We start from the raw sequence: 25,613 nt of genomic DNA, 5'->3' as shown, positions 1-25,613 counted from the left end.
CGCAAAGAAGTTTTAACCCTAGGCGCTCTCCATCCTTAACATTGCCTAAATCTTTTCACGCATGTACACTATTTAATCATAATAATAACTGTAATGAATATATATTAATACAATCCCTTATTTGTCTGTTTTCATAGAATTTGTAAAAAAAAAATGATGTAAAAAATGGCCAGCAAGATCACTGGGGATATGTATGCGCAAGCTGACTTTTCGTTGTAGCATTCGGTTTAACCTCGGTAACATATATTTATGCGTGGGTATTAGAGTCCGCGCTATAGTGCACACGCATCACACATGAATATAAGCCCTGGCAATACGTGGCTCAAGTGCACGTGTACACATCTTTATATTTATCACATTATCATACATGAATACAGTTATCTAACCAGGTTGTCGTTAAAAAAAATCAATGAAGCAAACAGATGTATTATAAGTGTTTATTTCCAGTTAAACGAAACATTGAGAAGGAGTTTATACATTTTAAAGTATTGGGGTAACAAACTGTAAATTTTTCCACAAAGAGGGTCTGTCAAATTTTGATTTTTAAAAGAGACTGTGATTTGAATGAATAAATTAAAGTCTTCACATCTTTTGTATTGAGCGAAAACGTCACAAATACTTGTATACTTTAGAAAATAATACTTGTATACTTTAAGAAGGTAAAGTGGCGTGTGTAAGATTGTAAACATGTAACAATATAAACACAAAGAATGTAGAGCTATGATATGAAATAAATAAACAAAAGTATACAACCTTTAGAAATGAAAATGTAATTATGTAACATGATTGAATTTGCACCTAACAAACAACAACAAAAATAGAGAAACAAATATCAGATCAATTCTTCGGGATAGATTGTCAACAATTTTCAACCGCTGGACTGCATTTGATTTCGAAGGAAATTGAAATCTGCATTCACACTCAGACGTGGAAATGGTGTGCGGAAGTTTGAGGGTTGGTCGGAACTGCCTGGACGCAGTAATGTGGACAATAGTGTATCCAAGATGTCACTTCCTGCGAACCCTGTCACAAGAAAGAAGATATGTTTCAGTATCCTGCAGTAAATGGTAAATTTGCAAATTTTAAAGATATGACTTATAAAATAGGAGAAATGTCGCACAACATAGAACATAAATTCTGCTGATATATTTTCCCGCTTTTTAGATGTGATGGAGAACGAGAAAATAACTCGCGAAATTTATTATCGTAAAATTTATTTAAGAATGAAACAAGGTCGGGTCATTATCAGCATGAAGAAATACACACCATTTCAACCGGTGAAATGGTGTTTTATTCCTTTTTTCTTACTTATTACATCAGTAATTTCGATGGAAATAATTGTTGGAAATCAGTTAACTTTGTTCTTACACTCGTGTCTGACACTGATTATATTATCACTTATATTCAGCATGCGACTCTAAAAGAGTACGAGTATACATCGTTTGCTGTACACACCTGGTAAAGACTATGTCATAGAGACGAATGGTAGTAACTGTCCTATAATTCCTAGTAGTCCATACCAACCGATAATTATTACCCATACAAGGCTCAGTATTCTCGTGGATTGACGTTAAGCAAATACGAGCAGCAAACAACTGATAATATACTAACGTATTATCTCTTGGCCGCTGATCATTTGTAAAAATGTTCACGTCATTATGTATGACAAACGATGACTTGTATTAAGTTTGTACGTTTATTTTAATTTTTGAACCCACGGAAATATTATCAGCAATATCAAAATCAACATTTATCGATGACAGAGAGAGAGAGAGAGAGTTCAATAAATATGTACGTTCCTCGTTGTAATACTTTTGCATGTACATGTAATATATTAATGACACAATTTGATGCACTGGTATTTTGGTATTTTTAAAAATGCAACGAAGAATTCATATCATGAATTTGTTAAACAATAAATTGACAATTCTTAACCGTTTTATAATTCTAAAATATACATTTTATATGTTAACCTGGATTCGTTCATTCTTAAATGATGAATATTTCTGGGAATTTACCCTTTTGTGTTATGACATCCCAATGTGTTTATGTAGTCACTCACAAAACCGAATTACGATCTAACAGTTCGAATAATTTGCCCGGGTTTGAGTATTTGCATTTTTGTAATTATTGGAGCCATTATAATGAAGCCTGTGACTTTCGGTATAATATATTTAGGTGTTTCTATCTAGCTCACAAATCAAAACAACTTTAAATCGACGCTTTTTTTCGAATAAAATATGCACCAATTACGTTTAAGACAGCTTCGTACATACGTTGGTTTAGTGGTTCATATGGACAATGAAGTTCGCGGTAAATGCAGAAAAAATACATAACCATTAAAAGTATTTCTCTACTGTTTGCTACTTTCATAAACGCTTCGGCTCACAAAGATCGAAAACATTTGAATGGATAAACAAGATATAAATTTTTTGATTCTTAATGGTTCTTTGTTAATTTTATGTCCGATGGCCATAACATTTTTGTGTAAAATTGAAATTTCGAAAAATGGTATATTAAAAAATGAAAAAAGATAAGCTGACATTTCTATTAAAACGCAATTTCGCTTACCGAGTAGTATACATTTGAAATCGAAGATAAAAAAAAAAGCCAACAGCAGTTTTCTGACCGTTTAATTAAAAATTTAATTGCGTTTCACTTTTTGACATTGAATACGACTCAAAAGAATCCCTTTACTCTCGGCTTTAATAACCAAGAACTTCTTAATTACAAAACGTAGATGTCTATGTGTTATCGTGTTCTCGTTTTAAAACCTTCCCTCTATTTTGGGTTTTGTTGAGCAAACATTTCTTTAGAAATTCTAAACTAGAGCACAATTAAGATCTATCTTGGGTTAACATAAAGGTTAATTACGTCCATTAATAGATTCACATAATTACTCTTTCAAAATGAGTAAAGGGAAAACCTGATGGTGTCTGTTTAATTTTAGCTGCCTGATTATTTTATCGAACAATATATGTGACAACTCCTATCTCGGAGTAATTGTTCGAATATAAACTGCTTCCATATGTAATCGATAGATGGACAAATTAGAATTGTGTTTCATCGATATATATGTGGCTTGATTACTTGGAAAGCCCTTATATTCTGACATTTGAATATATGCTGTATTCCAAAGATGTGCCTGTCTTAGATGCCCACGATCATAAGTTTTGCAGTTTATCATAATGATACGGTGGTTATTAATTATTTGTTTATTTAGATGGTTCTATTTATAATATGAGTCTGCACACTTGATAATGCTCTCATGCAGTTGGCGAGGTTTCTTTCCCAACATGAAAGATGACTGCTATTTCGACGCATAGCGTAACTTGGCTATCAACTCATAATTCTGTCACTCTAATTGAAAATGTATAAAATTATGGGGAAAAAAGTAGAATTTCTGAGATTTTAATGGGTTCAATAATTTAATACAAAATAAGTTTATGTTCAAACGCCGGATTTATTGGTTTTAGAGAGAAATTGATAATGATATTTGCATATTTATTATCAGATTATTCGTTAGGAACGTAATCTGACAATTTTTCTATTAGTTAGAACATAAAATTTTCCCTGCAGAGAGATCTTGTATTTTAACCCCGCTACCCATCATCTATCACAGCTGTAAAAAATCTAATCTCAAATTAAAGTAAAATAAAATGTATTATTAAATGGCCTTATTTTGACCAATACCTTTGGAAACATATTTATTTCTATAAATATGCTAAGAATTTATTACAAATTGGAAACGTACTTGTCAGAGTTCCAACCGTGGGTTCACTATTTCTACAGACGCCGAGCTTCGATAACCACGATATACGATATTTAGAGCATTCAAAAAAATTATTAAAGTGATTGAAATTTATTACGTAGCACTCTTTAACCCTTCATACTTTTTTTATCAATTTAAAATCGGGCTCTCTATTCTAGAGCGAATTTGAGCAGATTGCCAAGCTATCATAGTCTGTTTTGTTTCAAAACAAATATGAATGAGGTCGCTCCTCGTACAATCGTATTGCAATAGATGCGTCAGTGAGGAGGTGAACTTACCAACTGTGTCTCTCTTATCCCGAGCTTGTCTCTTTAAAATACTGTATTTATCTGCAAAAAGAAATGTTCATGTTTTATTTTTTTATTTATTTTTTCCAAAGAGGAGTTTTCCGTTAAATGATGTGCATGCATTTCAAGAAATATTTTTAAAAAAGTGTATACTTATCATATTTAACGTAAAGTTTATGCAAAAAAAGGAACACAATAAAGCCTTCTCTTAGGTTGCATTGTTTTGTTTTGAACCAAAAGATACTTAAAAATAGAAATGTCGTTAAAACTTTTATGCACTGTAATTTTAAAGTAAAACTGATCACCCACCTAATCAATATATGTCTAGATATTTATAACTTTAAGAGTTGGTAATATACTTAAAGGGACATGGACACGATTTGAGATCAAAAAATTCATTTTTATTTTTTACGTATAAAATGGTTTACTGGTGCGTTTTAAATGATTCAATTTGACCAAAATATTGAATGTTAAAGTCAAGTTACAAGCGAGATACAGAGGTAAGAATTGATTGTTATGTAAACAAAGCTCGAGTCTTACAGTTGTTTACAAAAAATGTAATGTAGATGTAATGTAATGTAGACAAAACGACATGTGAAAAACATTTTAATCTTGTTCAATATCTTTATAAATACAATTATCAAATTAAAGAAGGATTCCTTTGATTGAAAATACACAAATACAACACATATGTAAAAATGACAATATTCGAGCTTTGTTTACAAAACAAAGAATCACGAACTCTGTATCTTGCTTATAACTTATTATTTGACTTTCAAATTTTGACATAGCATTATAAACTTCTATATTTATCAGTATAAACATTGAATATGGAAAAATAAAATTGAAAAATTTAAGTCAAATCGTGTCCAAGTAGCTTTAACAGAAAATAAATAGCGTTGGGTAATGTATTCAAGGTTATACTTTAATATTAAAACTCAAGGCAAGTGGTGACCTTAAATTTTTTCGGGTTTTCATTGAATTTTAGAAGTTCAATCATTAGTTTTCTTTCACGTACTGAAAAATACTCCATTATGCACACACGATAAATATAGTTTGCATGATTCTTTCACGCACGTTACATGTACTACACATATATATCATACCATAAAAGAGAACATAAGGGGCATGATAACGATTTTCAAATTGATTTTTAGGGCTGTTCTAATTATTGACCAACGCAAGATACACTGTTCAGAATTCATTGTTATGTAAACAAAGCTCGTTCAACGTTGTTGTTTACAAATAACATAAAGCTATAATCGTTTATTTATATTTTAGACAAACTGTTTAGCTACAGTTCTGCAGCGAAATGGTGACAAACACCAAAATAAAACCTATAATCTTGTTAACGAAACGCAAAGAATTCTGACCTCAGTACCTCGGTTGTACATGTAACTAGTACTCGACATACATTTATGACATTTTGTCCAATTTACCAATCTTGATATTAAAATGACTTAAAGATATGTAGCTATGTCTTTCTTTAATTTTGCATGTACAAACACCAATTGCAAATTCTTTAGGTTTTTACGTTCTTATTAAAAGGTCCATTGCAGGATTCAACCCCTTCTACTTTTACGGATGAACAATATTATGACGCTATAAAGGCTATATGAATGTACTGGAACATCAGGCACGTAACGAAGTGGGAGCAGCGGTCTGGACACCCCCCCCCCCTTTCAATTCAAATATTCTTAGGAGGCAACTATCCTTTTACTCACATTTGTATAATTATAACAATGTTATTTTTAAAGCAATCTGGTCCCTTTACTTAAAATGCTTAATCAAAATAAGAGCTTACATGTATAGATAATTTCCTGTATATGAATTCTAGTGTCGATTTTGTAATATAAGTTCAATAAACTCAAATGATGTATTACTGGGGCGCGAAGTGTGGGTTGCATAATTAGTGTTCTAATATTTAATACTATTTATTAAATATTACAATTTCTGAAAATAATATAAATAGAAGTAATAAGGAATCATCCCTTGAATATAATGAGGTGATAGTTTTGGTCAGGGCGTTTTCAAATCTATCATAACGCACTTCGGGCTTCATTGGATTTGATCACGCCCCGACCAAAAATCATCACCTCACAATACTAAAAGAATGATTCCTTATTCCATAAGTAAAAGAACCCCCTGTTTTTGATCAGTTTTTTACTTACTCAATTTAAGTTAAAATTTGGTGTGTACTTATGTGAAAGATGCACATTTCTACATACTTATTCGGTGGGCATTTTGAAGGACGTAGAGCACATTTTAACTACATATGAAATAATTGCTGACTATGAGTTACTGACCTTTATGTGAGTATATATGATCCAACTTGCCAAGCGACTGACGAAAACCATTGATATGGTTGACTTTGTGCAACCTCTTATTTGCTAATGTCCGCAATTGTAAGTATCTTTGGAGCACATTTTTGTCGCTGATGAGTCCCTTCTGTCTTTCGGAAGGTTGTGAATGTACGGACAACACACAGAGTGATATCATGACAACATAACATACATAGTATTGACAGAATTTATCAGACCACATCCCAGGAATGCAAATCGAGACCTGAAACGACAAAAAAACCTTCTGTAGATAGATTTTTGGTCCAATTGGATACTCTGATGAGTTTTCTATGCAAACCAATTCCGTTTCTCCAAGAGCGTTAGAATTTTCAATTCTCCCTTGTACAGTCGGCTTCTATCAAATATTTCATTATTTAAGTAAGTGAAACATTTAATTTTTTTTTTGTTTTACACAAAAATACAATGCGCATGTGCAATATAAGGAAGTGTAAATGGGATGTGTTTAGGTATGCCTATTGATTATGTGTACTAATTCTTAGGCATCGTTTACTGTTTCAAGTTTCTGTGGAGTAATGTTCACATTTTGTTTGTTACTTTTAAGTCAAAATACTTTGTTAGCAAATTGGAGGGATAAATATTCGTCGGAACATCGGCACAATTTTTAACAAATCACACATCATAATTCATTGGTTAAAAAGTGGTTTAAAGAAAATGGAGAAAAAAAAACATCTATCACATCTACTACTTACATTGGATAATCAATACTATCCAAGTCGAAAAATTGCAACAGAATTTGAAACGATGCGCAAATATTCCACATACAGTGTACACTCATGCGTAGTCGCGAACATGTTTGTGATCAGGTAACATTTTCCTGGCATGAACTAATAAAGTAGTACAGCTGCGGTGACCAAAAATAAACAGTACGACCTTGTCATCCCACTGAAATCATTTCGGGATTACATTTGTGAACACAATTTTACCTTGATATACGTGGCTCAAAATAAATTTGAGACTGGTGAATTAGAACGAGCACACTATGTACCATTGATACATGTGTGTCAATATTGAGCATTGATAATCAGGGTGTACTAGTTTCTGCGTATTTTGTGTCTTTTTTACCTTGACCTTTTTGATTTTAAGGTCCAAGAAGGTAGACAATATCTGATAAAAATCCTGAAAAATTGAAACGTTAGCAGTGGATACGTTTTGTAACCAGACATAACGTATTAATTAATTAATGTGGCTACTGCATAGCGTACGAAATCTGTAGGACATATGTTGCACTCTTTTAATAATATATTATCTAGATATAAAATCGACCGACCATATAGCCACCTCCATCACCCAACCCCTAACCCCCTCAAACCACCACAGGCTGCACTGGCCAAAATTCTTTCACAAAAAGCCTGTACCTTATAATCGGTATATTTGTCGATGTTTTGTACAAAACAGATCCATGGGTTGATGTCCACATTAAGTATACAGTATTAACTTAAGATCAAACCTTTTTCTATAGCTTCTTTATATGAAACAACATCATGAAAATATTCCCCAATGAAAGTCTCTATATTCAGTTCATCTGTGCCTTTTGCAAGACAATCCAAAATAAAGAAGTTAGTAGAAGGCTGTATTTTAATTCGTCTAATAGATATTGATACGGATGTGTACGTGCACTTTACAACAATTTGTTACCTATAACTCCATGTATATGTGGACAGAACACGTTTGATCCAGCACGACAGGTGTCGTGTATTTATCATGTGGGCCAGGGTCGTTAGCAAACATACTAGTGTATCAATGAGAGATTACGATTTTATTCTGGATATTTTTTTTTGTAATTCAAGAGATTGATATTCTAACCAGCATCCCCATTGTCAATCACTATTTCCGATGAAGTCTTATATTGTCAAAGTATCCCCATGAAAGCTTAAAATTATGGTGTTCATCCTCTAACAAGCTACAGATGTATATATTCAATGCAATTATAATAGGTGCCATTGATAAAACTGTGAATTTGTGAACGATGCGCATTTACGAGTAACTTGTTTTCCTTTTGTATTTGAATTGGACATAATACATGTGGTAATCATTCGGCATCTAAACATGGAATCTTTTACAAATATAACTTGAATGGCAACCAGTAATATCAAGATTCTGGGTAATAAGGCTTGTTTACAATCTATAGAAGGCATTTCAATACGCGTTCCTTTCCATTATGGAATTATATATAAAGAAGATTTGCGAATGGGTTTAATAAGCAGTTCTTAATAACTCTATAGTCAAAGCAAGGGCCAGTTCTGATAGACTAATTATCACACGGCACTATACAATAACTGAAATAACTTCCTTGGTTGCTTTCAGAAACGACATTCTATTGTTGCAAGGGCTACTTGCATTCACGGTTGTTCACACAAATGATCATTGTTAACGTAATTTAGAAGAGGGGGTTGATTGGAATATAATTTTTTTCAATATCATTTGAGATGTTGATGCATAAAGCCTGCATTATTTAATGAATTTCCACATGTTGATATGGTTTGTAATAACAACATTAAACAATAAATTGCACTATTAAACAATGGACTGCATTTAGGGAAACTTGGACCTTTACGTTACGGTATTAATATCCCACGATTTGAAACCGAATTCAGTTATTTGCATAAATACTGGAAAACAATACCTGACAAGGGTATTGCAAATGTCCGTATTCCCGTATATAACAAGAATTAATAGTTATATAGTAATATGCTATAACAATAACATATCAAGCACTAGTCTTAAAGTGCTTCTTTTAAATTGTATAATTTATGTTAAATTGTATTTGTGAAATGAGAGGATTTTTATCCTGTGTAAATATAGATTTATGTATATTAATTAAAATATAAGTTTAATCGTATTTAATAATATTACTAGTTTTTCTCCTTAAATACATCTTATTTGCCAGGCCCTCCGAAGAGTTATCTAAATTTATAGACAAAAAAAAATCGTCGTTATAATTGAACATATGATTACCGGATATGCGCAAGGCTTGTTTTTTCAAGGAACACGTGACCAAACGTTGTGTTCAAAACGTATACGTACAAATAGTCTACGCAATATCGGTATGTACTTTAGGACTAATTGAGGTCATATCGTAATAAGAATAGAAATGAAACTGTTAGAACAGATGTTTCTATCGAGTCGATAATTAGACCCTCTTTAGTGTAATAGACATCCAAATGGCAACATTATTACATCATAGCATACATATACAAATGTACCTGCAACATGTACCTAAATCTACAGTTTGTAAAGGTTTTTTTATACATTAAGTTAATTCTATGATAGAGATGTTTTTGGGCCTAATATATAAAATTGAAATTACAAACGTTAGAAAATTTAATTGTATTAACCGTATGTCTTGCACCTAAATCAAAAGTAACGTTAGCTTTTAGAGAATTTATGTATGACTAATTTCCTACACAGAATGAATTATGTAAAGCATTCCTATAAAATAAGTTGCAAGTAAAATATTTTCATCACAATTTTAAGCTTTCATATCTGTTATCCGTTTTTTTCTTCATCAAAAGGTATAAGAAAAATTTCTTTCAAGAATGATTTAGTCACCAGACTACTATATTGAATTTATCAGGTATGTATTTATGATATTCTGTTCTATCACTTAAATAACTCTTCATTCAATTTCTCTTCTGTCGCTCAAATATATTTCAAAGGGTTTACATTAAGATTCTTCGAAATCAAATAAAGAACCTAAAATTTACAATGATAATCAATTTAGAACCTAATTTAGTATTATAAGAAAAATTCAAAATAATTAAAACTGCAATGAATGTTTTGTTAGTTAAACATTACATACATGCTGGGAAAACTTTTTTCAAATCATACTTCAAATTTGTTAAAATTAATCGACTTATACTAAAACCAATTATTCATCTTAAAAACTAACTTACCATATTTTTTTTTTAAACTCCAGTCTTAATCAACTTATTAGCCGTAAAAATATACATTTCATTCTCGACTCTGTGAAAAGGCGGCATCAATCAGCTGTTTAAATAACGCTGTTGAACGAGCACTGTGTAGTGGGCGTTATCGGTAATTCTCGAGAAATTCCGCGCTCGCAGAATCGCAAAATACAGGCAAAAGGAGAAAGAAACGATTGAAGCCTCCGAGTCTATGTTTTGATTATATTTATGTACAATTCATATTCTTTTTCTGTATTGATATTTGACGTGTTCAAACTCGCGATACTATATTTAAAGTGTAAAAATTTTAATTCTTTTATCAAATATCGAGTGGTCATCTTTTGTCAAAGGTCGTTTAAAAGTGCATGTTGATTTCGTTGGCTTTCAATGCTTCATTGTATTTTTACTAGGTAAAAAAGTTATTCAAACAAAACGTGCTGGTGACGAGCCTATATTTCACATGTATAAAAGCAACAATCGTTGCAAACAATCTAATAGCACTTACCGCTGCTCTTCCAAAGAAAACATAAAATCCTAGTAGTGCATTTACTGTAACGTCAGATTCGTAGTACGTGGGTTGGACTCGCATGCAATGAACAAATATACATGGATCCAACCCTTGTCATCTTTAAGCCTACCGGAATATAGCAAATAACCGCTGAACCAATGAAAATAGTGAATTTCAACATATATTGAATTCATACACACTCAACCTATCATTTTCATTTTCCAAAGGTCTAGTGATAATTATATTGAATCCGTTATTGATATCTTCATTTTTATGTTAGTTATTTTGGACAGCAATAACATGGTAGCTTGAGAGGCAATTTTCTGCTTTAAAATATCTGCCACACAGACAGACGGACAAAGCGGGATCTGAGCATGCTTTATGAAGAATGTACAGGTTTCAAACTTTCCAGTCAGATACAATAAAGTCAGCCATAAATAATGCAGACGATAGTGTACTTTCTCACCGCTTGTAGTGTACTACATATTCTATTTCTCATACAGGATTGTCAAAGAGCAAAGTGAATAAACACAGATGCGTAAATCTTCGCATGACTTGCAAAATCTTAACTATTATCAATTAAAGTTGAGCCCATTTTCAAACCGCCATGACCTTCATGCACTTCTTTATTTTAGCAAAAAATATCACGAGCACTTCCTCAAAGTGCATAATGTGCTTGAATTCATCCGCAGACTCTTCAGTGGCACAGGTTGTTCTATTAATACAATCAATAAGCAATGTGACGGAATCCAAAATAAACGTGTAGAACACGACCCCTTTTTTCATTCGTTACAGAAGAGTCATCGGACGAATTATTATGTCATCCATCCTCAAAAGAGTTCCATTAATGTTAAAGGAATGGCGAGGGCAAGGAAACGTCTTCTAATTGCTATCATCTTGATGGAAAATTAAATACAATGGAAATAATATTCCCGACAAAAATTTGAGGAGACTGATACAAATGCAGGAGTTCGTTATCTTTACAATAGAGGGAGGGGATACTTAAATCTCACGAATGTGATCCATTTGCGTTTCCTTTCTTCGATGGATTCCCTTACATACCCCATTACTGTACAAAATAGTCAATTGAAATATTGATTTTCATGTGGTGAATAAGAGCTGCCATTTCCTGCTTCTGTCTGTCTAAATTTTGGTCCTAAATCGTGAGTGGTCGGTCATTGAAGCTTGATTCAATGATAGTTTTACAATAATCTTCATGTTCGTAACATTTATTGTAGTGTCCTTTTGTAATTTTTTTCAAAACGAATTGAAGCATTCAGATTGCTTTCATATTTTTATTGTGAAGTCCATCAGGGGCAGTTTGATATATACGATATGTTTATTGTATCAGTAGATATTTTTTCCACCACCAAAGACATGCTTTGTATTGATCTTATTCAAATATATGTTGCGTGTATTTTGACATATCATACGTATACTCTAAGTACTAATTATTAATATTCTTGGATAATTATTTACGTATGTGTTGGTGTGGGATGTCAATACGGATAATAAATGCCCCATTATTGAACTACATGTAAACATGTAAATGGTGCTGTTGGATAAAAATAGGACCGATTTTGTAAATTGTTTCCAAAAATGAAAGCAATACCGCAAGAATATGGAAAACATTTTTCATCCGACATCGGATTGGTTTAAATCTGTTCAATTAAACTTTAACTAATCTTCAATCATGTCGTAATGCAATTCTGAATTTTGGATGACTTGCCATGAATATCAGAATATCCAAGGGAACTACAATCTTCAACATGGTATTTAATCAAAACTTGGGTTGAACCATGCAAGAAGTATGTGTATTCTTGTTAATTCTCTTGATTAATTCTGAGTATGAGCACACCCAATATATACAGATGTTTTCAATAACAATATAAAGTACATGTATTTATACATTATACTTATATTCATTCTATTTAGTTGGATGTCATCGCAGTTCTGGGACTTATTCACAAAGCATTCTTACTTACTCTTGCGTAACGGTAAGTCTATAGTATGTCCCAAGTTATTGCTTCGTTCACTTTTTGATGATTTTTAATAAAAATACACATACCTGTGAATGAAATACAGTTGAAATCGATATCTTCATTGAACAATTATCATTTTTCACACATAAAAGTTCACAGGAACGAAAACAAATTTCTTACGGAGATTTATAATGGGAAATGTTTTCATCTTTTTTCCATTCGGAAGTACACGGGATACCTCGTGCAACTTTTCAACGTTATCAACCGGGCTATTTCATGGCTGATGCAATGCAAAATCCCCGTAGACTTTTTATTTTTGGATGTGTATTGAAACTTGAAGCGATAGAAGGGGCGTTTCAAAACAGATAATCTGGACATTTTTCATATTAGTGGATGAACGTAGTTTAAGCACAAAGGTATTTATGATTATCGAAATATCAGACAAAAAGTGGTGGAAGCAAAAACTCGGGACAGAGTATAGGAGCACTAGCTCTTTATGAAACAAGCTCCTCCTTTGTGCATATAAAAAGTAAATGCATGAGATATCATGATTTATAATATATTATGTTTTATCGACATTTGATTAATATTTAATTAATCACCTTGCACGATGTTTTCCAGCGGGTAAGTCGAATATATATATAAATTAGAATTCCATGATAATACCACCCCCCTTTTTTGTTTTGAAATCAGAGATTTGAGCAAAATGCATAAACTCAGTGATGTATCCACAGAACACAACTTTCTGGGAAGCGTCTTTATTTTATGTAAAATTTTAAATATGCACACTGTATAAACGACACACGTGTTCGATGTTCACGCGGAGATACATGTAGGCACTACTATCTGTGCCAGATGCCACGATCAAATTACTGTGACCAAATGAGTGGGCATTAAAACGGAAGTACATGAACATTTTATGACCACATGACAAAATCAGTCATTGATTATCACATCCTACATGGTTTTCGAGGATTTCGCACCTGTTTATTAAAACATTCTGTTGGAAACACGTACTACATGTAATTAAAACATGCCAATAACTTTCAAATCTATTAAGTCTGTTCCGGAAATATCAAACAATTGATATCTTCGGAAATCATTTTATAAAATTAGAATGTCATTGCCATAGATTGAAGCAAATAAATATTTTTTTCCATGTTCTACCTAATAAAAGGGATTTGGTTGTTTTATTACAAATTGAATATTTCCGTCTATTTTGTATTTGTACTCGGTTTTTCATAACTTTTGAACCCGATCTATTAAACTCCCGGCCAATAGAGTGCGATCTATCAGATCGCCAGTCAATCAGCAAAATCGGATCTAGGTTTTGAATTTATGTGTAACATTGCGCAGACGTCAGTGGTAAACAATGGCAGCGGGATTTTCAGAGTTAAAAGGACATGGTCACGATTTTGGTTAAATTGTATTTTTCTGTTTTTATTATTTACAATGCTTTAGGAATGCATTTCTAATGATCAAATGAAATTTTAGAGTCAGCCGTTGAGATAATAAGCAAGATACAGAGCTTACAGTTCTCTGTCATGTAAACAAGGCTTGTGCCCTGTTTTTATTTAGGTAAGTTCAATATACCAGTGAAAAAAATTCAAGCTGATTTGACTATCTAAGAATTGTAAGCTATGTATCTCGCTTATAACTCAACGAATGACAATCAAATTTTGGTTGCCTATTAAAAATGCCTTACTGAAGCATTGTGAACATTAAAATCGAAAAAATAATATTTGACCAAAATCGTGACCATGCACTGTTATAAGATCCCTGCATTATGTTTGTTTTACTGTCGCTCTAAAAAATTGTAATCTACATAATGATTTACAATTATCTTAATGCATAATGGTATAATAAGTTTCTATAATATACATTTGTAAACACTAACTTAAAATACTAAAAATGGAATTAGGTTATAGAAAATTCATTTATTGCCTGAGCAGGCAAAAGACCAGAAACAATTTCTTTGGTAGACGGGAAAGCTCTGAGTCAGTATGTACTATCGCCGAGAACAAATATAATATGCATACTTATTACGTGTCAAGATAGAACATGTTAATCAAATGCAATACACATCAGATAACTTAAACAATGCAATCAATAAAATAGTTTTTGTGACCTTTTCAGAAATGTTTCATTGAATCTTTCCGGATCTAGATTTTTTTTCTAGTGATGAATTTTCATGATTCAATTTTCTTATTAATATTGTCTAAATTGACATAAACTAGAAATCGTAGAGTTCAATAAACAATGTTAGCCGATTAGTAAAACCCAGAATAATACATCACTATCAATTCAGAATTTGAGTCAGAAGGCAACAGTATATGCAGATACACCACTCTCGTATCTTCTTATTCATTTGTCGTGTTAACATGTCTGTGTTACAGTATTTAAAATTGCTTGCGTAAACACGACGATTTGATTTGAAATTATTAAACGTATTAGTATAACTTTGTCGTAATTGAGGTGTCTGTAAGTATTAAATATTAATCATCAGATCTTCCAAGCCTCCCATCGGTCAATAAGTCCGTCTTAACTGATAATACATCCGAGTTCGGCGACATACTAGTATTTGTTGTTGCAAGACCTTTGAGTTTATATGTCCGCAAACTGTGCTGATCAACCTTTTATACAAATGACAATGAAAAACATTCATGCACAAATTCACGTGTGCGTGAATGAAAAGAAAGTGAAACCAATAGTCTTTACATATCATATTGTAGAAATCAAACGGATAAGGTAAAATCTTCAAACTTTTTGAACATGCTCTGTAACAAAAAAAATTGGAAATTGTGTGACTCTCCTCCGCTTAACACCACGGAAACTGGGGGGTAAGCACCGGCCTTATGTGCCTAATGACACGGAGACGGATTAAACTCTAACTAATACTTTTGGAAGTCTGAAAAGTATATTGAACATTTCTTCATCAACGGTTAACCTTTGTTTTGCTTTTATCATATTTATTGTATATATTACAAAAGGATTCAATTTGGGGAAAAAAACTACAACATCTCAATTCACGACAAAAATTATGAACTCCTCAGAAAATGAAGCACTTATTTGTCAACAGTTTATGGTGGTATTATTTGACGCACCCTAAAACCACACGTCTTGTCAAATACCGCGATAAGAGGTGTTGTATTTTACTCCAATGGCTTCTTACACTGTAATCTGATAATAACATATATGTTGTTGTTTCAGTAACCATTTAAATATCCAATGGGCTATGTATTTGTGAGATTATTCCTGTAATTCTAATAAGCATCCAGGCGTTGTGCTTGTGAATCTTTCTCAAACAAAGTACTATTTGCATGCAGTATGTATTTTGCGCAAGTAGAATGGCGTTCAAAGTCATAATTTAATTTTTGTAATTATAGTCAAGTTCATACGTGACACTTGCATATTTTGAAAAATAAAGTGCAAATGTTTTGATGAATTGTTGAAATAAATAAAAAGGTGTTGCAATTCATATGCTAATTTTCCCTAAAGGAGTTGCAGATAAAATGGAAAATTCAAAGTTACAAAATTCGATGTAAATTTTTTTTTTTCATGCAACGTTGTACATAAAGCAGTGTAATATTTGAAAAAAAAATAATGAAAAATGAAAATGCGACTTTTCAATAATGCATATAAAATGTTTCCTGAAAACGACGCCCGTGTGAAAAATTACGTAAAACAACAAAACACTTGTTATATTTACAAACCAAGCAGCAACACACACACACCCCTTAAATAGTTTTGATGTTTGTTGATTTTCCCTAAAAAAAAATATGTATACCGAATACCAATCTAGGTTGTTGACGTCAATTTAAAGAGTATATTGTTTTTGATAATTAAACCCGCGACGGAGACAAAAGGTTACATATTGCACTTTTATGAGCTTATGTAATGTTGATATGTAATAATACATGTAACCTAAACACGTAAATGTCAGTAAAATAAGGACTTGAAAATATAAGTTTATCTCGCTTCCCTGCATTACGTTGCATGAACGATTGGTCCCCTTTGTTTTAATGAAAGAGCGTTTGTATTTGTTCTCATGCCAATTGCGAATCCCCTTCCCCATTCTTGAGATGAATGATATTTATATGACCATTTCTATTGTCCCGAAAAATCGAAATCGAATTCCAATTAGTATTTGCAATTCGTTTGTCTGTCTATCAGTTTGTGTCTTACTTGAAAACATGTAATGATAGCATGCCAATAAACAGTTTACGTAAATGTTGGTTTTAATTTTTTTTCTAAATCGAAAAATAACATTTTAGAGCTCTCTTGCTCTTACAACAATATAGGGCTACATTAAACATTTAAACATACAACAATAGTCAACAAGACAGATTCGAAGTTCGAAGATGAAAGCATTATGTTTTGTTCCGTCTGGCGGTTGGCTGCCTGATCAAGTATCAAAGGGACTTTCATTGTCCACCCCCCCCCCCCCCCCGCCTTCCCCGTCTAAAATTACTATTCACAAAATTGAGAGGCAAAGTTAAGAGTTTTAACACGTTTTCAATATGTTGAATACATTTCAATTTCGTTGTAAAGATAAGTGTTGAACACTAGTACATCCGTACATCCGTACATGTCCAATATTCAGTATACTGATCCAGTGACTTAAAGATTAATTAGCAGCAGGTTGTCAACATAGGTCAAAATTTAAGGAATACATGAGGTGTGTGAACTTATCTTTTTACTAGCCTGTAGCTTGCATAGCTTGCAACTATTTTAATTTGGCTAACTCATGGACGAAGCGTTGTCGTGCTATCTAAAATATTACTATGCATGCCCAAAAAAATTGGTTCGCATTTAGCATACAACTTATACATGTACCACTTAACCTTTAGATGCTATTATAACGTTTTCCGGCAGGTTTGCTTTATTTGCATACGTTGCAGAAGACGATGGCTCTAAAAGTAGTACATGACAACCAGTTCCCCTTGTGTAGCAACTACGTTTAGATCTGTGGAACTCTAATTTATAACATTTTTAATTTTTTTCCTTCTATTTTTTCTCAACTTTTTTGGCAATGGGGAATTCATAGCATCAGGTTATGATCTCTTTTGCTTCTTTGCTTTTACTTCAATGACCCGGATGTTCATTCGATTTTTTTCCTTTTCTGCATTGATTTGAAATTCTCGTTAACCTCTTCCATGCCTATCGGTGTATTAGATGAAGACACGTGTATTTGCAAACTGTGTTTATGACAATAAAAGTAAAGGTTAATACAACGACTACCTTGCACCAATCTGGGACAATCAGCTCACTACTCAGTACCAAGACTATACCGAACAATGATCACGCAAACGTCAGCATGAAAACACGTGTACACTGGCCAATAATACATTTTAAGAAATATATACACATAACGTAAATAAAGCGTGAAAGGACGGAGATTTCCTTGGCATAAAAAAGTACAAAGATAAATTTTTATAACTTGTTTACACATTTTTAAACACTGCTGACTAATATTGTAATGCTACATATAATAGTATGTTAAGAAATGCTTAGAAATACTAGTAGATACAATGTAATTCAATATCTGCAACTTCCATTATCTTAAAGTAATAAAATAATGAATCAAATATTTTCTTACCTTAGTCTACCTTTTCTAACGAAATGTATATCACAGATTTCCGCAGGTATCTACTTGGTATTTTATACTTCTTAAAACCAATAGTACTGGATATGGCAGTATTTTTCTTTATATTACTTAAATGGCATGACGTCACAAACTGCAAGCAGGTTTCTCAAACACGTAGGATTATGGGGACTCGTTTTCAATGAGAAGGTTCTTCCCGAACACCAAGGATTTAAATGAGGATTTCCCTCTAGTACGGGGATTTCCTGCTTCTAATTAAGTGATTTTTCTAGAAATCATTTTAGATCCTGAAACCCGAACTGTAGCTACCCTCAACGATCGATGTAAACTATAGATAATATAGAAACACAATCCTTGTGAGTTTTTGCCCCGGGTAGTTATGTATAAACATTTACCACACAGTGATATATGTACCGCACATTTTAATTTGTTTGCTCTCAACAGTTTTATTCAAACTTAAATTTAAATTACAAAAGAAGGAGATATAATTATATACATGTAGATGTACATTAAAACTGCATTATGAATTTAACTAAATAAATTATGATATTTGCATGCAGTGTTATTATTTATGCATTTGATGAACAAACAGTTGTACATAAAAGATAAATACATATATGCATGTAAGCTCTCCTTCCCTATCATTAAATTTGCTATCGATGTTCATCTCTCTCTCTCTCTCTCTCTCTCTCTCTCTCTCTCTCTCTCTCTCTCTCTCTCTCTGACACACACACACACACACGTGAATATAAAGATGTATCTTATTGGAAGTAATCAAATAAATCACAACCCTTTTTTGAACTGTAAAGGTACTCTTCCATTACAAATACGGATAATTTCTTATGCATACAATACCAATGAAAGAAAGAGCAATTATGACGTAAATAATATTGTTCTGGGACTAAAAGTGTATAAGATTTTCATATCATATATGTCTTTTAATGTTAAATAATGACGTAAGTTTATCTGCAAAATTTTTTAAAACAATTTGGAATTTATTACTAGTAAATTAATTAAAACTATAAAAAGTTACCTGCAAAGTATTTCTAGTAACTATGGCCGTTATAGAATTATAAAAAAAGAATAGCTTATTAACAAGAATCAATGATTTGAGCCGAATCGGTAGAATGTTGAAAGAGCACGTCGGCTGTATCAACACACATGCCTCGAGTTAATTCTTTTTATGGGGGTTAAATCAACATTGTTAACCTGGATACCGTATTAGGAAATTAAAACAGCAGATATTCACTCCACAGACAATGTATACAGCAGTAGCAACTGTGGGTGGAGAGAGAGAGAGAGAGAGAGAGGGGGGAGGATACCTCTGATGTAATTAAAATATATTTATTGGTTAATAAATGATAACAATTCGTGATGCATTGAGATATGATTCTTTCACCTCTGAGCGGACAATGGCGACAACATATCTGTTCTACGTTTAAAGGTTGGGTTCGTGTGTCTGATATTCAGGGGATCAGATTGCTCGCCGAACGCTTTGTATTTTGGCGCCTCTTGCGCCACCTGTTGTCGATGGTTTGTCAGCTCCATTACCGATGTCATCAAAGCACTGTGAGACTAAAGAGACAAATAAAAACAGTTATTGGGATGAAGATGTAGGGTGTGCCAAGATCTACAACATGGATTGCCCACTGACTTTGTATCTAACAAGATTGGCATTTTAATATTATAACATACATGTACATGCATATTAATAGAAGATATTAGTGGCATGCTAAAAAATTGCATGTATACGTACAAAACAAAGGCATTTTTATTTTGACTCATAAACCTATTAGTTTAGAATAGCCGGTGTGTTTATTTCATATAGCTGTTCTTATTTTCAATATACCAAAAGTCAACAGAATGTAGGAAGTTAATATAGACGAATGAAAACACTTATGAATATAAATAAATGTTTCACTTGATCATAATTATTTAAAACAAAAATAGTCGATACACTGGTCACGTTTTTAAGATATTCTGTTTATTTGAGATTTTTATAGAGTAATTTTTTTTATAATTAAAATAGTGTAGTTTTTCTTCCCGTGAGACAAGAGGATCCACCAGCATGGGTGTTTTATCATTTACACGATACAATCAAAAAGGATGTCTCCAATTCAATGTTAAATTTGCAAATATATTCTCATTAAACTACACCGTGACGTTTCGTTTTCCATTTGGAAAGTTTCTAAATTGTGATTTTAGGGTGGAAAAAAGCGTATTCGTTTACAAATTTTTGCATTTTACATTCGTTTGAAATTTATTGTCCCCATCTTTTAATTGTCTGTCAATGAATGCTGATTGTTGAGTCAAGCATTTCACAATAAAAGTTCCACAATTCCAAAGCTATGCTATTGAAATATTGTTAACACGTCTCAATAAAGGAATCGTATAAAACTGTAAAAGAGATAAAAAGTCCATAAAATACCGGGGACGAGTCTGAGACCGTTCTAAATCCAGAATTTGTTTCCTCAATGATATTACGAGTCTTAGTTGGAAAGTTCATCTGCCGATTAACTACTCGGAATTCAATCAATTATTGATCGAAGATTGTATCTCTTTAATTAATACCGGGAAGTCCTTTTACGTTCTTGTCAACATGATACACCTTTGATTGTTCTGTGCATCATTTAATGGAAAGGGTGTGTTTATTGTTCATTCATTTATTAAATTTGCACCGATTTTACCTATTGTATCTCGACCCCGATCTTGTTTTGGTAAATGTATGCAATACGAGTTTTAAGGTTACGTACGCTCTGCACAGCAATTATCAATATTCATAAGGTGTGTAATGTTGACGAAACTTCTGTAATTTGACTCCCCATGAAAAATCGGTGAGAAAGGCTTGAAAAAAAAAATTCTATTCGTGTTTTTTAAATCTTTAAAATTGAAAATCATTGTGATGATCTATCATTTAAGTGTATTTTCGGCGTAAACAGAGATTTTGAAATAGCGAAAGTGCGACATGTAATATCCTGAAAATTTCTTGCTATTACAAGATGCTGTTCTGATGATAGGCACTGTTTATGTAATGGGTCGTTCTTTGTATAATTCAAAGAAATAAGTAAAATTTACCTAGGCGGTTACATAATTAACTGCAAAACATGAAAATTTGAACATTTTGCATTAAAGGAAAACAAGTGATTATGTGATATTTACTAACAAACTTTTAAAATTGCAATGTGAAATTTGAGTAAAAACGTTTCAGCTAATATTTTTCCAATTCTTACGTTACAGTACTTCGAATCTCGTAAGTTATTTTGCGGGTGAATAAGATTTCACACGAGTTTATTTGTTCGATCGTTAAAAATTTTGATTTTTAACTTTTTTTAAAATTAGTTGCTTTTAAACATAATATAAGCAAGCAAAAGTAAAGATTTTAAACTAAATTCAAAAGGAACATTTTTTTTAAAAACAAGAGTCGTTAAATTTTTTTCTAGAATCGAAACCCGCACAGGAAGTTTCAATTCATTGAATCGAATGTTTAATTTGAACATATTTTATCATGCAAATTTACATTTACATAAATGGATTAGGCAGCAGGCAAGGCCTATGTAAGCCTTTTCCATAAGGTGCAAGGTAATACATATAAAGTGCAAGATATATATAAATGACAAATCAAATAATACTCTTACCTATAGAATAGTAGGATGAAGCATAACAGTTTATGCATAAAAATATATATTCAGATGTGCAAAAAATAAAGGTTGGCAAAAAACCGGTTTGTGGAAAAAGAAAGAGAAAAACAAACCAAAAACTTTAATAGTACAATTACAGCATAAGTATACTAAAAACAAATGTATAGCCACAAAACCATTCGAGCCACAACATTAGGTGGTATTAAAATTCTACTGTAAATTGACAACGTCGGAGTGCACGGACTTCTTTTTACTATTTTCCTCGATTTTTTTTTTATAAAAAATAAAATTATATTACAACCAGCTTCCTATGCTTTTGTTGATTGAAATTCGGTCTTTAATTTGTTCATCAATGACAAAAATACAAGCATGGAGCACAAAACCAATCAATAAGATGATCGGGTTTGAGGTTCTGACATGTGTCGCAATCTGAAGGTTTCGGTACATACATGATACACCACTGAACATCCGTATTATAACTGCACGCGTTATCTAACAAGCATTCTGAGAGAGTATTCCATACAAAATACATGTATCTCACCGGAACCCTTTTGTCGTTTTAAGCACTAGATAAAAGTTTCCAGAAAATATTGGCAAAGATGTTTTTTGTAAACATATTTTCATACATAATTATTCTGAGAAATGATTTTTTTTTAAAACCGGGTTGTTGAAAAAAAGTTACTTCATCACCCGTTGACCAATCTTAACAAAACTCTAACTTGATGTGTGTTTTCTAAATATGAAGATACACAGCATATTGATTCTTTACACCATAATAAAAAAAAATGCGAGAAATAATTGTGATAAGGACAGACAGGCCGATGGACAAAGATAAGGACATAAAGAGTTATTATTAGATACTTATTTTAAACAGGTTTTGCATAGGTACCAAGATGAAACAGTATTTTGTTTGAATTTTGCGTGTACTATAGATAATCCGATTTACCATTAAGGATGAATGATGGGCTGCCCAGGACAAAGAGAAAGGCAATCCATAGGTCACAAAGCCCGCTCCCAGCGCCAACTTCTCCCTCTTTCGCCATTTTGCTCGCCTGTTTTGAAACCACACCTAAAATAAATTTAGTTTAGTAAACAATTTTTTTTAAATCTCATTGGAGACGATAATTTTTCGGGCCTTTTTTTTTTTTTTTTTTTTTTTTTTTTTGCTTATGAATATTTCTTTCTGTAATAATAGCGTATTCCCTATGAACAGCAGTATAAGTGGCTAATTGTTTAGTTTTTTAAACAATTAAACTCTTAAGTTTGTTTGTAAACAAGTACCACAGAGAAATACTAGTATTCACTCTCAATTGTTGCGACACTATCATTTAAGGGTGACTTGGGATTCATCCGGTAATATATTGATCATTGTTGTAAAATAATGCATGCTTTTATGTTTTAAGAATTTCTTCAGATTCCAATAATGAACTTAATAAAATTAAGAAGTAAAATTTGTTCTTTCACGTTTTAGGAAAATTTTGGTTGAATGCTCCATTTTCAAACTTGATATTTTCCTTTTTAAAAACAAAAAATTAACAGGAAAAAGACTAATTTGTTATTGTATTGTACGGTATTATACGAGATGAAAAACGTTATTCCCAATATTACCCTATAGGAAACGTAATGGTACACTGAGACGGTTCATAACACCGACAAAAGATTGCCGTGAAACTTAGTTACTGTAGGTACACTAACTGACTCCAAAGTATGTTTCACATGTTTGGTTTTTTTTAAATTCTATTTTAGTTCTTTCTTAATTCAGAGTTTATTCAATTGAGAACATTGTCAAATAGATACCATGATTTCAATGACATCGTTCAACGGAACATTGTAAATTAAATTGTCCATGACAATAGATCCAGTGATGTAATGGTCAGGTTCGTCTGTCACATTTTTTTTAATAAATAGTTACCTGATAGTGTCATGCAAATATTATGTAGAGCAACATATGTGTTAATCTATTATTGTCTTTACCACTGAATCTCGCCGGCCGACACAGACACATTAAAATTGGATGAATATCACATAGTATAAGTACTACATTATATAAATGTGATAATAACCGAAACACCTGGCAAACATACTTTTAATTTGCTCTTTACCTGTATCCTTGATTCTGGGAGTTTGATTTTTGACGCCAGTTTTTCTCTAAGAAATACATCCGGATAATGAGTTTTTCGGAACACCTTTTCCAGTTCCTGCAGCTGTTTCGTCGAAAAGGTGGTTCGGTTTCGTTTGCTTTTAATGCTGTTTGCAAGATCACTTGTTTTGTGTTCAGTAGAAGAAATGATGGGCAAACAAGAATCTGAAAGTTAAACAACTCACTAAGGTTACTATCAAATTCAATAAATCATGCTTGCATTAAAGAAAAAGAAATCCTTTGATTATTATGAGGTGGTCAAATACGGTCGGGGTAATTAAATCCAATTAATCACAAAAGACTTTATGATAGATTTGATCATCCACATCCGTATTTGATCACATCAGAATAGTCAAAGATTGATTCCTTAACATAACCTATAATAGTTATATAATTTCAACAATTGTACGATTAAATATTAAAATAGTCATTGACGAAATGTATTGGACTATACATTACAAAATCGATTTGTAGTGTTATCATAGACAAAGACAATGGGAAATGTAAATACATGTTAATAAAATTAAGTTTTGTTGCAGGTAGAATTAGATTCGAAACCTGTTAGAATTCAATACATTTTGGATATGAATTTCTCAGATGCGTTAAATGATTTAATTATTAATATTTGTATTTTTTTCTCATCTATGGTCTATTTCTAAAGAACTTACATTGTGAAACATAAGCGGCAACACATACCTGATGTCTTTGGGTGGTTTGATTCACGTTCTTTGTCTGGAAGTCTTAGAATGTTACAAATAGAAAACTTGAGAATGGAGGTATTTGAGACAGGTTCTCTCGGGCTCACAATGTCTTCTACACCACTGTCTGTGTCTAAGGCTATGACGTCATCAGCGTAGTTGGTATCAATATCGCATTCTACAACATCTTCTATCTCCTTTGCGTCGCTTTCGTCGGTTTTATGTCCTTCCATGGTAAAAATGAAATCTAACCCCCTTTATCTGACTGCAGCTCTTTTATAAATCGTATCATCCCAGAATGAATTGACTTGATTTGTGTGTTATTTCTTGATAAGAGAGACAAAAGACACTTATAAGGATACTCTGTACTGCCTGGAAAATATTAAAACTACTCGATGATTAAAAACCCCCAGTTTAATTAAACATATTCACTGTCAATTCACTCTTCAAAGGGAGGAAATTACAGTTAAACTGCGAACTAATTTGGAAAATTTTTATTCGATTCTTTCAAAAATTTGTAACTCTTTGGCTTCTCTCGGTATTAATATGACAAGAGCATGCCGCTCTCAAGGAAATGAAAGCCTCCATTTTAGACTTCACGCGGAGGACGGCGCTCTCGTGCGACGTTCGAGACTTGACGTGACAACATTGAACGACAATAGAGTTAGTAATATAATCGGCGATGATTCAGATAGAGGCTTCCCTAGTCAAAGCA

The 25,613-nt window shown here is 32.4% G+C and overlaps 1 protein-coding gene across 1 annotated transcript; it reads right to left on the bottom strand.

The window, feature by feature from the left end:
- Positions 1–421: 421 nt before the first annotated feature.
- On the bottom strand, positions 422–25,165 carry LOC105344970 (homeobox protein ARX). Its single transcript, XM_020073998.3, has 7 exons — positions 24,897–25,165; positions 24,163–24,365; positions 23,007–23,129; positions 18,417–19,997; positions 6,366–6,624; positions 4,051–4,101; positions 422–1,023 (listed from the first exon to the last, which is right to left on the bottom strand). The coding sequence occupies exons 1-4, from the start codon at positions 25,129–25,131 to the stop codon at positions 19,818–19,820; spliced, it is 741 nt and encodes a 246-aa protein (XP_019929557.2). The 5' UTR covers positions 25,132–25,165; the 3' UTR covers positions 422–1,023; positions 4,051–4,101; positions 6,366–6,624; positions 18,417–19,817.
- Positions 25,166–25,613: the final 448 nt, after the last annotated feature.

Source organism: Magallana gigas, chromosome 5 (assembly GCF_963853765.1).
Source record: "Magallana gigas chromosome 5, xbMagGiga1.1, whole genome shotgun sequence".
Classification (NCBI taxonomy): Eukaryota; Metazoa; Mollusca; class Bivalvia; order Ostreida; family Ostreidae; genus Magallana; species Magallana gigas.
The sequence above is the reverse complement of the archived record's forward strand: the minus strand, read 5'-3'. Positions and strand labels throughout refer to the sequence as shown.

Bases quoted from the DNA above. Each gene is read 5' to 3' on its own strand.
- LOC105344970 (XM_020073998.3), bottom strand. From the start codon at position 25,131: ATGGAAGGACATAAAACCGACGAAAGCGACGCAAAGGAGATAGAAGAT. The intron at 24,366-24,896 runs GTATGTGTTGCC...TTTAACTTTCAG, and splicing joins AAACCACCCAAAGACATCAG to ATTCTTGTTTGCCCATCATT. The intron at 23,130-24,162 runs GTAAAGAGCAAA...AATTTATTTTAG, and splicing joins TCCCAGAATCAAGGATACAG to GTGTGGTTTCAAAACAGGCG.